Raw genomic sequence first — 10,939 nt, 5'->3', positions numbered from 1 at the left:
TTATGGGAAGACGCATGAAAGATATGAGTCGTTCAATTTTTTTAATTTTTTTTAGAAAACGCATGAAGGTCATGCGTCTTCCAATAAAACGCATGAAAGACATGCGTCGCTTAATTTTTTTAGACGACGCATGACCCTCATGCGTCTTAGGGTAAAACGCATGAGGCTCATGTGTCTCTATTTTAAACAAAGCAGACGCGAAACAGAGGCAGCAGCTCATTCTGCGCGAGAGAAAGAGAGAAAGGGGCGATTTCTTGGCGATTTTCGGTGATTTCCGGCGATTTCCGGTCATATTCCGATATATTTCGGTAAGTTTTCTTCAATATTTCAACATTTATCCCTTATTCGGTGTTTATTGCATAATATTAGGGTTTCTAATAAATTTATCTTAAATTTACTAAATTAGGGTTTATAGAAAAAAATTGTCTCTAATTGTTGTTGGTTTGTATATTTTTTTTCTGGAAATCATGCAAGTATTTGTGAGTTTATATTGGGGTGGTAGAATAGTTCAACTTCCTCAAGTGGGTATTGGTTATGATCCACCTCGTGCAAGAGCCTTCATCATATTGAATTCGTGTGTTTCATTCTCTGAATTAGTTGCAATGATATGTGCTAAGATAAGAATAGATTCATATCAACACTCCATCGAAATATCATGGAGGCATTGTCTCTTTGGTACCGGTATGAGTTATATATGTATTGGAGTTGACAGTGATGAAAGTGTGATGTTTATGTTCAATGAGACTCTAAATTCTACTCGTCATATTGAATTATTTCTTAAGTATTCGTCTGTTGGAAATTTAGAAATCCCACCAGTTGTTGATTATGGTGTTAGATCATCTACGAGGGTTGAACATATGAGCTTTGATTGTGGTATAAATGAGCAAGTAGATGTTGTAGATGCTGCTGATGTTGGAATGAATAATCAAGTGAATGTTCAAGATAATGTTGATGTTGTACGAAGAGACCTTGATCCACCATTATCGTCATCATCATCTGATGCTATTTTAAGTGATGATTCTCCAGGTGATGTTTCTAATGATGAGGAGATAGTTAAATGCCAAACCTGCTGAAAACCCCCAACCTAGATAAAAAAAATCATACAAATATCAATACGAAACAATTTATAACACATGAAAGCATATAGTTTAATATAACAAACTTACAAGTAATCTCATCGAAGAAGCCGACTCGTTCAACAGTTGACCGTACCCCAGGTTGAGTCAGGTACGTCACTGTAATCCTGTTATACCACGCCATATACCCCGGACTCAATAGAATGTTCGTGGACATCGTTGCGGCGTCTTCGGTTGCCTGGAACCTTTCATACCTCATGTCTCATTCCCCAATGTAGAACTGATGCGTGTTTTCCCAATTATTACCCTTCTTACCACGCCGATCATTTTTACCCAAATGATCGGCATTTTTTAGCATCCTATCTACGAATTGAGGAATATCCTAGTACTGATTAAACTGTCTGCGCACTCGTCCAGCTTCATGTGCCTCGACATAGGCCCAACACACCAAGTAAGTGCCGCATAAGGAGCATCCATTCACATCACTGCAGTAGTCAGACAGTATGCAATCTGCATGTGGCGTCCACAGAAACTACAAACCAGCAATGCAAACGCCAAATTAACTTCATAATAAATTCATAAATTAAGTCAACATTAAAATAAAATTCATTTGGTCAGGTCTAATCAAGGATATTTGATCACGGTAATGCTCAACCGAAAATCTAGGAGCATTTCCTATTTGCGTAGTTCCTCTCCACCTATAAATAAAATTGATGTAAATAAATAACCCAAGATACATAAACAAATAAATATTTAACTATATATGCCTGGCGCCACATGGCGTATATGGCTAGTGCACAAGCGCTCCTATGCACGACGGCCTCAATGTGGGCATTCTTTCCCACGTCCATAGCTGCAGAAGCATCATAGGCCCGCCCAACTCTTTCCTCTTATCCATGGAAGCCTCGCACAGATAATGATACAGGTACGACAAAGCCGCACTTCCCCAACTAATATTCTGCACCTCGTCCGGATCCTCAAATGCATTCAACCACATAAAAGGAACCTTACACCCCGTGGTGTCTGGTAGAATGAGTCCTCCTAACAAAATTAGGGCATGGATACGTGCCATTTGGATGTATACATATGTAGGTAGGTCATCACCCAAAGATATCCTCGTTTGGTTGATCAGAGCGGTCATCAGCAAACCGCCTTGCTTTGTCTCTGTGTTTATATTTGGTATCCATCCCAACAAATCTCGACACTTGCTAGGCCAATCGGTATATCCGACATGATGGTCACGGCCTGTGAAAACGCGACCGTCCGCTCTCAAGCCCCAAATGGCTTGCATATCTTCTAAGGTCACCATCGCTTCTCCAATCGGTAGATGGAAAGTTTGCGTCTCCGGCCTCCAACGCTCAATCAAAGCCGTGATAAGTTCATTGTCGACCTTCATCGACTTCCCACAATCCATCACGCCTTTGAAACCAAATATGTCAAGCCAATACCTCACATTGTCATGAATATCCACATCCCATGTCTTACTTTCCGTCCGTCGAACTTTAAAAAGTTGTGTTGTGCCATCTTTCAGTAGTTTATTTGAAATGTGTTTTTTCTGAAGATATAGCACTGACGGATCTTCAGGTCCATATAATAACTGCCCGCTAGAACTTGAAGTTTCCATCTAATCTAATAACATATTCACAAAACAAGAATTACAAACTCACATTTAAAATACAAATAACATATAAATTCAAATCCATCATCAAAACAACAAAATATTATAAACCAAATGATTCACTCCTAATCCATTGATATACTATATATTAGAAACTCCAATTCATCACAATTCATCATGATTTATAAGGCCTAATTTACATATAACTACTAAATTAGAAATTCACAATTTCATTCCACTTCAATGTATATATAACTTGTAAATTATTATCATAATCAAAATAAGTAGTCATTGCAAAAATTAACCAATATAATCAAGCCAATGAATGTTAAATACAAGATACATTTCAACTCCTACTCTCTTCTCCAATAACAACCAAAAGCACAACACCAATCATCTCAAACATATCAAAAACTATATAATAGAATGAATTTCACCAATAAAATCCATTACAATTAACAAAACAACAAAACATCGGTCAAAATTGAACACATTGTTATAAACCATAATTTACAAAATTGGGTGAAACCTACACAAAATATGCAAATAAACAACAAATAAGGGAGGAACGTTGAAAGATTGAAGAAAACTTACCGGAATATGACGAGAAATCGCCAGAATCGCCAAGAAATCGCCTGAGTTTCGCGTCTGCCTCTTTCTCTCGCGCAGAATGTGAGCTACTGCCTCTGTTCCGTCTGTTTTGTTCAAATTAGAGATGCATGAGCATCATGCGCTTTACCCTAAGACGCATGACGGTCATGCATCGTCTAAAAAAATTAAAAAAATTGAACGATGCATGTCTTTCATGCATCTTACACAAAAACGCATCACGGTCATGCGTTTCATTAACGGGATACGCATGAGGGTCATGCGTCTCTCCCAAAGCTGGAATAAAAAAAAGTCCAGTACACTTATGGAATGTTAAATATAGTCTATAACTAAAAAAGAATTACCCCGGTTAGTAAGATTGCGCAATCGTAACACATTTATTTGATTAGTAATGGATTTTGAGTAATTTGTTCGATTAAGTTTACTGGATTTAAGTGGCGTAATTTTTCAATTTTAATTTTGTTTCTTCAGGGTTTAAAGGCATAATTTTTGCTTTGTTGCGAGGAAATAGTAGTAGTTTTGGTCGCTAACGATGTTTACGCGGATTTTTGGAAAGCCTAAGCAAGAGACAAATGCTTTAGATTTTTTTTTGTTCTTCAATGCTTTTATCTGGAAATAGTGGTACCACTCGCCGTGTATTGAGTTAATTCTGTGTGTGATCTCTTAAGTTTTGAATTCCTGAATGATAGTAGCTGAATTTAAATTGTTTCATGGTCGAGTTCACAGTCTTAAGTTTTTATTACATTGGCAAGCTATTGTTTGTTTTGATGAATTCGGCTAGTTTTGTTGAATGTGAACAAATTTCGAGGATTTGAGGAATCAAGGGAGTTGAATTTATAGGAACCAGCGTGAAAAGGGTAATGACAACAAAATCGATGAAAAAACAAGTTTTTTACAAGTATGTAAACAATTTGATGAACTTGTTTTTCATCCCTGATGGTTTTGTCCTGCCACAATGAGAGATGTTCATTGGCAATTGTGCAAGCTCAGTTTTTTTGCTCAGGCTGGAAAATTGGAAGTTTCTGTAAAATCAATCTTAAAAAGATTTTGGACACCTTCGTGTTGCAGCTTCTTTGAAACATTGGTAGCCCTGGAGAAGAACAAGCTGGGCTGATTATCCATCGCCTTTGACCATGTCCCCAAAAAGTTCCACTTCTTAACGATATAAATGTTTTAAAAGCATATCATTGGCATCACTTTGTGCTTCTGTGGAGAGAATCCACATGGTTTCTTGGCATCCCACGTAATATACGAATCATAACTTGCTCTCTGCTGATGTGCTTATGTATTACTTACAGTTACCTTCATATAAAAATGATATAGATATGTTTTATTATTGATGTTGGTATTGTGAATTCATGATGCATCAATGTTTTTCGTGTTTTAATTGTACAAGTGATTAGCAGTTGATCCCACTAGGTGACCATAGTTCCTGGCTTATATTTCAGGGTCATTCTAGTGTTTATTGTTCAAATGTTGAGCAGCTATTGTCATACTCATTCAAGATGTCCGCATTTCCTTTCTAATTTGTTCCATTCAAGATATCCTCCTTTAATATTTAGAATAAAGTTTGTCTTTTCTCTCTTTAAATTCAAAACACTCAACTGCCTTTTTCTCTTTACTTTAATACACTCACAATTCCACCTAAAATCTCATGTCATTCAAGAAAGTGGTCATTTTGAACGGGACGGATATTTGTACTGTTTTTTTTTATTATATTTTAATATAGTGCTTTCTATTGTTTAAAATACGTAATGCCCATGCAGACTCTTGAGATGCTAGAGAAAAAAAGAGAAGGTTCTCTTGAAAAAGGCCGCTGGAGAAGTTGAAAAAGCCAAAGAATTCACTAAAGCTAAAAATAAAAGGGTTATGATATGTTCATCTTATGTTTTAACCCAGTGTTTCAGCTTCCTTGAAACTTTGGAATTTAAGAATGTTATCTTTGTGTCTTAGCCATTGTTGAGTCATAATCCACTGAAATTTTACTTATGGTAAAGCATATATATACTTCTATTATTAGCCAGTGTTTGCAAATGTGCTCTAAATAAATCGATTTATCAAACTTTATTACCGAACTTGAATTAAAGGATGAAAATATGCAAAGGCAAAATGTCAGAACGATGAACAGAAGAGAAGAGTAACATACTCAAAACCTGATATTTACTCCTTATTTAAGACCTTTGGAACTTTGATGCATGAATCTTCGTAGTTAGTCACTTCAGCTATTATAGCATCCCTGCAACATACCCTAAGTCAGTTTTTTTCTTTTTCTTTTTTTTGGAGAAGATCCAAAGTCAGTTGTTGATTCAAATAAATCACAATTATATCATGTTACGAACGAATCTAGTTACCTATTATCAAATACTCGAGGCACGTCATCGCGCAGATTGTCGTCTTCAGTATCTGTACGTGCCACAGAACAAATAGATTCCAATGTGGATTAGCTCGAAGAAGGATACCTGCCCTGCTACTCATCCTGTATGAGTGTGAGGTATGTCAAATGGAGTATCATCACTAAACGAAAGGATTGTAAATGTGCAAGAATACGGAGCCCAATATTGTTTATTCGGTGCGTGGATATTCACATTCGGCCTTTTCCGAAATAGAATATATATGAAATGATTCCAAAAGTGAAAAAATAAATATATCAGATTTTAAATTGTGAATTTCCAAGCGGGATGATAGGGACTCGGCGGTGCAGGTGGAGCTCGAGACAAACCAAGATGAGGACGTGACTGAAGTCGGGGATAAACCAAGGTCAAGGGGTCGATCATTGAGCAGACAAACCGCGACGAAGAGGTCCAGACCGAAGAGATCCGTGAAGAGGCCGGCCCGGTTCGCGGATGAGTGACAAGTTTCCTTTTATTGTTTTTATATTTTAGTTATTATTTCCTTATGCAATTTTGTAAGAATAATTATTTTCGATATCTTGCTCCATAAGCAAGATATCAACGTTTCCTTAATTTTGTTTTTGCCTCGGGTTTTCTTGTCGGTTCTTTCCCGAGAAGAATAGGATAGGTCGAACCGTGTAGGGTTGAGGGTCTATATATTGTAGATCCCATTAGAGAGTCATTTATTGAGAATATGAAATAAAACTTTCTTTCTCATTCTCCCGTCCAAAACCTAGTACTCCAACTAGGTTAAATCTTTTTTCAAATCTTTCCATTATTCACGTGTGCTCTCTCTCTCGATTAAGAATAGGGGTCAAACCCTATCACGGGACCGTCCACGATTAAGTATTTCAAGTTTTCTTTTTCATTCCTCCATGATTAAGTGTCTCATTTAGTTTTTATTACTTTTGATTATGGACTTCACATTCCATTAATCTATCTCACTCACATTTTAGTATAAAACTGGAGTAATACATAAAAATAGAACTCACACTCTACTAACTTTTGTTACCCACTTTCTATTACATTTCTTAAAACTCGTGTTAAGTCAACTTAAAAAACTTAATTGTGGATGAAGGGAGTATTATTTTGTGGACGGGTGTGTATTTCATTAAATATCACATGTGAATACACTAAAAAGAAAAACTACTTCATTCGCTTTTGAGATGTCTTGACTAAGCGAGACATTTTCTTTTTTGACGATAATTAACTCTGTTTTTGTTCATACTATACTTTATTTTACTCCTTCCATCCGCAAAATGTTGTTCATATTTGAATCGATGAGGTTTTTAGAAATGTGAAGAAAAGTTAGTGGAAAACGTTAGTAGAATGTGTTATCACATTTATATATTAATTTTATAATAGAATTTGAGTGTAATGAATTAGTGGAAAGTAGACTCCATTTACTAAAAATGAAAAAAAAAACAGAGTTGACAATATTTCACTGACGGGCCGAAATGGCAAACATGTACAACATTTCACGGAAACCGAAATAGCAAAAATGGACAACATTTCACGGACAGAGGAAGTATCCCTTATGTTATTCTCTCTTTCTCTTTCATATTTTTTCTTTATTTCTCCTACTTTATTATTTAGTGCAATTTAATTTTTTAAACATCAATTCCTAAATGCTTGTGTCAAAATAGTAGTGTCTCACATAACTTGGAACGAAAAGAGTACTCATTTTTCCAAAAATACACAAATTTGTGATTGTTTTGGAATACGGCCAAATTAAAATTCCGACCACGATAATTCTATATGAATGTTGAAATTGGTAAAGTAAGACAAGTAAAAAGAAAATATACATGAAGTACTAATGGAAAATGAGATTCAATCTGAGTGGTGTAATCGTGTGGCACGAGACTCGTCCATCATTAATCAAATGGTCAGGGGATCGATTCGTACTTTTGGGTAGTGGGTCAACTGTCCCCCCTTTCGAGGTGCCTACAAATCAACACAATGAATAGTCATTGTGTGTCAATCTTTGGGTAAGTTGTCTCACCATTCGAGATGCCTACAAATTAGCACGAGGAATAGTCATTGTGTGTCCCATCCTTCGAGGTTCTTACAAATCAAGGTGCTTTAAACTTTGAATCAGTTATTCCATCCTTGGAGGTGCCTACAAATCAGCACGAGGATAGTCATTGTGTGTTCCACCCTTCGAAGTGTCTACAAATTGGTACTAGGAATAGTCATCGTCTCCGTTAAGGAATACCCTCTGTCTAATACCAAAAAAATAACCTTATTATAAAGAGAAATTTAGCTTAAATAAATAATAGAAGTACTACTATAACTAATTTTAATGGGTGAAATGAAATAAAAAAATAAAACTAGAAATACGGTCTCCTAAAAACAAACTAGAAATATGCTACGGAGTATTTTAAAAATGATTTTTATTTAATGAAAAAATTTGAAAAGCGATTGCAGCGGCAACGCCACATGTACAGTACTACTGTTAAAATATGACCGTTGCTATATTACGCCAATAAAAACCAAAAACGTACCTCCTCTTTCTTCTCTCTCTACAAATTTCAAATCATTTTCAAGGGTTCGTCTCTCTCTCTCACGTCCACTGTGTGAGGTTTGTGTGTTTTTCCGGAGATGGCGATCGCGACGGAGTCTCAACAAGAGGAGCACAAGGTAGGCGATAGAAACCTCTCTGTTTGCATAAATCTGCAAAAAAAAAATGAATGTTAGGGTAGGTTGTTGGATGATTTTTTGTCCAGGAATTTGAAGAATTTCTGAAGTTCGTTATTCTCCTTTTTTGTTCAATTTTCTTATAGATTTATCTTGAAATACTATTCTGATTCATTTTTTTCTTTTTGATGAGATTTGGTTGTCTCAATTCCTCTTCCTCCTATTTTTAGTGTTTTTCATCGCCTTCGGTCTTTAAAATGTAATCGGATATGAAATGATTCATGCATCGATTTCTCAATATATTCTAACATAAAAGAAACGAAGAATTTGCAATCTGAAATCGAAATTTTCAACAACTAAAATTCCGGTGACAAAACCTCTGTATTCGCGAGAGAGATAGAAATCATGTTCTCAGTGTCTGCATTGTGTTTTCATAGCATAATCTGTCATTTTTATTGTATGAGCAGAGTAAACCTGCTTTGAGGTGCCGTTTTCTCGATATGCTTGAATGCGATAAAGAAATTTCCATTTTTCTACAGAATTCTTCAGCAAGCACAGCGGCAGAGAGAAAGAAATGGACCTTAACTGACTTTGACATCGGAAAGCCTCTTGGCCGAGGAAAGTTTGGACATGTATATCTCGCTAGAGAAAAGAGGGTTAGTGCTGTTTGAATCAATTGTCTTTTTGTATTTGTGGAGCTTAGATCTCGCTTACTCTGATAAGTAACTATTTATGCTGTTTCACTTTGTTATTAAGACCTATATGTGTTATGATCAATAGCTTTTAGAAAACTAAATTGGAAAGATAAAATGGCTGTGTTTGATTTACTTGGGCTTAGAACTCAATTATGTTTATTGTTGTTTGAAGCAGAGCAACCACGTTATTGCGTTGAAGGTCTTGTTTAAGAGCCAGTTGAAAGAATCTCAGGTTGAGCACCAGCTTCGTCGTGAAGTGGAGATACAAAGTCATCTTCGACACCCCAACATACTACGACTATATGGCTACTTTTACGATCAGGTAGCAAGCATTTCCCTAGTTATTGACTTGGAAGTAAATGTTGCCTGGACCTAAAATGTAAGATCATCAACTGCAGAAACGTGTTTACTTAATTCTAGAATATGCTGCCAAGGGAGAGCTCTACATAGAGCTACAGAAGTGCAAATATTTTAGTGAAAGACGCGCTGCAACTGTGAGCTATTCCTCTCTCTTACATGAACTGAGATCAGAAAAATAATGCTCCATTTAGCTGATGATTTTATGACTTGTCTAAAAGAAATATAATTCTGATTGTACTTTTCCAACATGTTACAGTATATTGCATCATTAGCCCGAGCACTCATATATTGCCATGGGAAGCATGTTATACATCGAGACATCAAACCCGAAAACCTTTTGGTTGGAGCACAGGTCACTACCTACCGCTTATGCTTGTGTTAATTGAAAGAAAACAGCTGCAGCCTTTCCATTTTGACACTTGTGTTTCCAAATTTTTCAGGGTGAGCTCAAAATTGCAGATTTTGGTTGGTCTGTCCACACATTTAATCGTAGGAGGACCATGTGTGGCACTCTAGATTATCTTCCACCTGAGATGGGTAAGCCATTTTTTATGCAAGATCCGGTGTTAAGTAGGCGAATGTAGATATATGGAGAAAAATCTCTTTATCAAAGTATCCTTATATTGGTTACTGAGTCATGCCAAATCTTTAACGCAGTGGAGAGTGTGGAGCATGATGCGAATGTAGATATATGGAACCTCGGTATTCTGTGCTACGAGTTTCTCTATGGATTGCCCCCCTTTGAAGCAAAAGAACATTCAGACACTTACAGAAGGTAAAATCCACGATCTTACATAGTCCATTTCGTTATATGCACAGTACTAATCTGCAATCCACATACTTGTTTTTGTTTTGTGTAGAATTGTCCAAGTAGATTTAAAATTCCCCCCAAAGCCAATAGTTTCTTCAGCAGCTAAAGATCTAATAAGTCAGGTAATTTAGCCCAAACATGCTAATATCAAGTTTTATGCTATGTCCCAAGTTCATCAAGCTCATATCTAGTGATTTTTCTAAAATCTGCAGATTCTAGTCAAGGATTCTTCCAAGCGTCTGCCTCTGCACAAACTGCTAGAGCATACGTGGATCGTTCAGAATGCTGATCCCTCCGGTGTTTACAGGGGTTGATTGATGCTGCTGCTGTAACATTTATATTTCTGGCCAATCAATCATCTCATACCTTGATTAGCATCGTAGATTACATTAATCTCTGTTGCGTTAAATGTAGATGAAAGCTATATAATATGCATTCTCTCTTTCTTATACATATATGTTGGGGCAGTAATCAGCATTATCTGCCACTAAACGATTATCTGGTTGAATGTAATGCTTCTTATTATTGACAATAATTTACTACTCAGAGTTCAAAAAATTATATCATAGGTTATAATATTGACAGCAGGTAAATTATTATTGACAATAATTTAAAATTCTATTCAGAGAGTCCAAATATATGGGTGATCATTTTACCTATTAAACTCTATGTATTTTGTAATTTTTAATTGGGTAAATATTATTGAAAAATCACGAAGTTTAATCAAATTATGGCCAGTCTTG

The 10,939-nt window shown here is 36.1% G+C and overlaps 2 protein-coding genes across 2 annotated transcripts; one reads left to right on the top strand and one right to left on the bottom strand.

Moving 5' to 3' along the window:
- Nucleotides 1-1,866: 1,866 nt before the first annotated feature.
- LOC121803705 (protein MAIN-LIKE 2-like) lies at nucleotides 1,867-2,700 on the bottom strand. Its single transcript, XM_042203335.1, has one exon. It carries the CDS (start codon nucleotides 2,698-2,700, stop codon nucleotides 1,867-1,869), a length of 834 nt encoding a protein of 277 aa, XP_042059269.1.
- Nucleotides 2,701-8,202: 5,502 nt separating this feature from the next.
- Nucleotides 8,203-10,731, top strand: LOC121804593 (serine/threonine-protein kinase Aurora-1-like). The gene is made up of 9 exons (XM_042204199.1): nucleotides 8,203-8,333; nucleotides 8,870-8,986; nucleotides 9,201-9,347; nucleotides 9,424-9,519; nucleotides 9,642-9,737; nucleotides 9,826-9,922; nucleotides 10,043-10,160; nucleotides 10,246-10,318; nucleotides 10,409-10,731. Exons 1-9 carry the CDS (start codon nucleotides 8,295-8,297, stop codon nucleotides 10,508-10,510), a joined length of 885 nt encoding a protein of 294 aa, XP_042060133.1. The 5' UTR covers nucleotides 8,203-8,294; the 3' UTR covers nucleotides 10,511-10,731.
- The last annotated feature ends 208 nt before the right edge of the window (nucleotides 10,732-10,939 follow it).

Source organism: Salvia splendens, chromosome 5 (assembly GCF_004379255.2).
Source record: "Salvia splendens isolate huo1 chromosome 5, SspV2, whole genome shotgun sequence".
NCBI lineage: Eukaryota > Viridiplantae > Streptophyta > Magnoliopsida > Lamiales > Lamiaceae > Salvia > Salvia splendens.
This window is presented reverse-complemented; position numbering and strand designations above follow the sequence as displayed.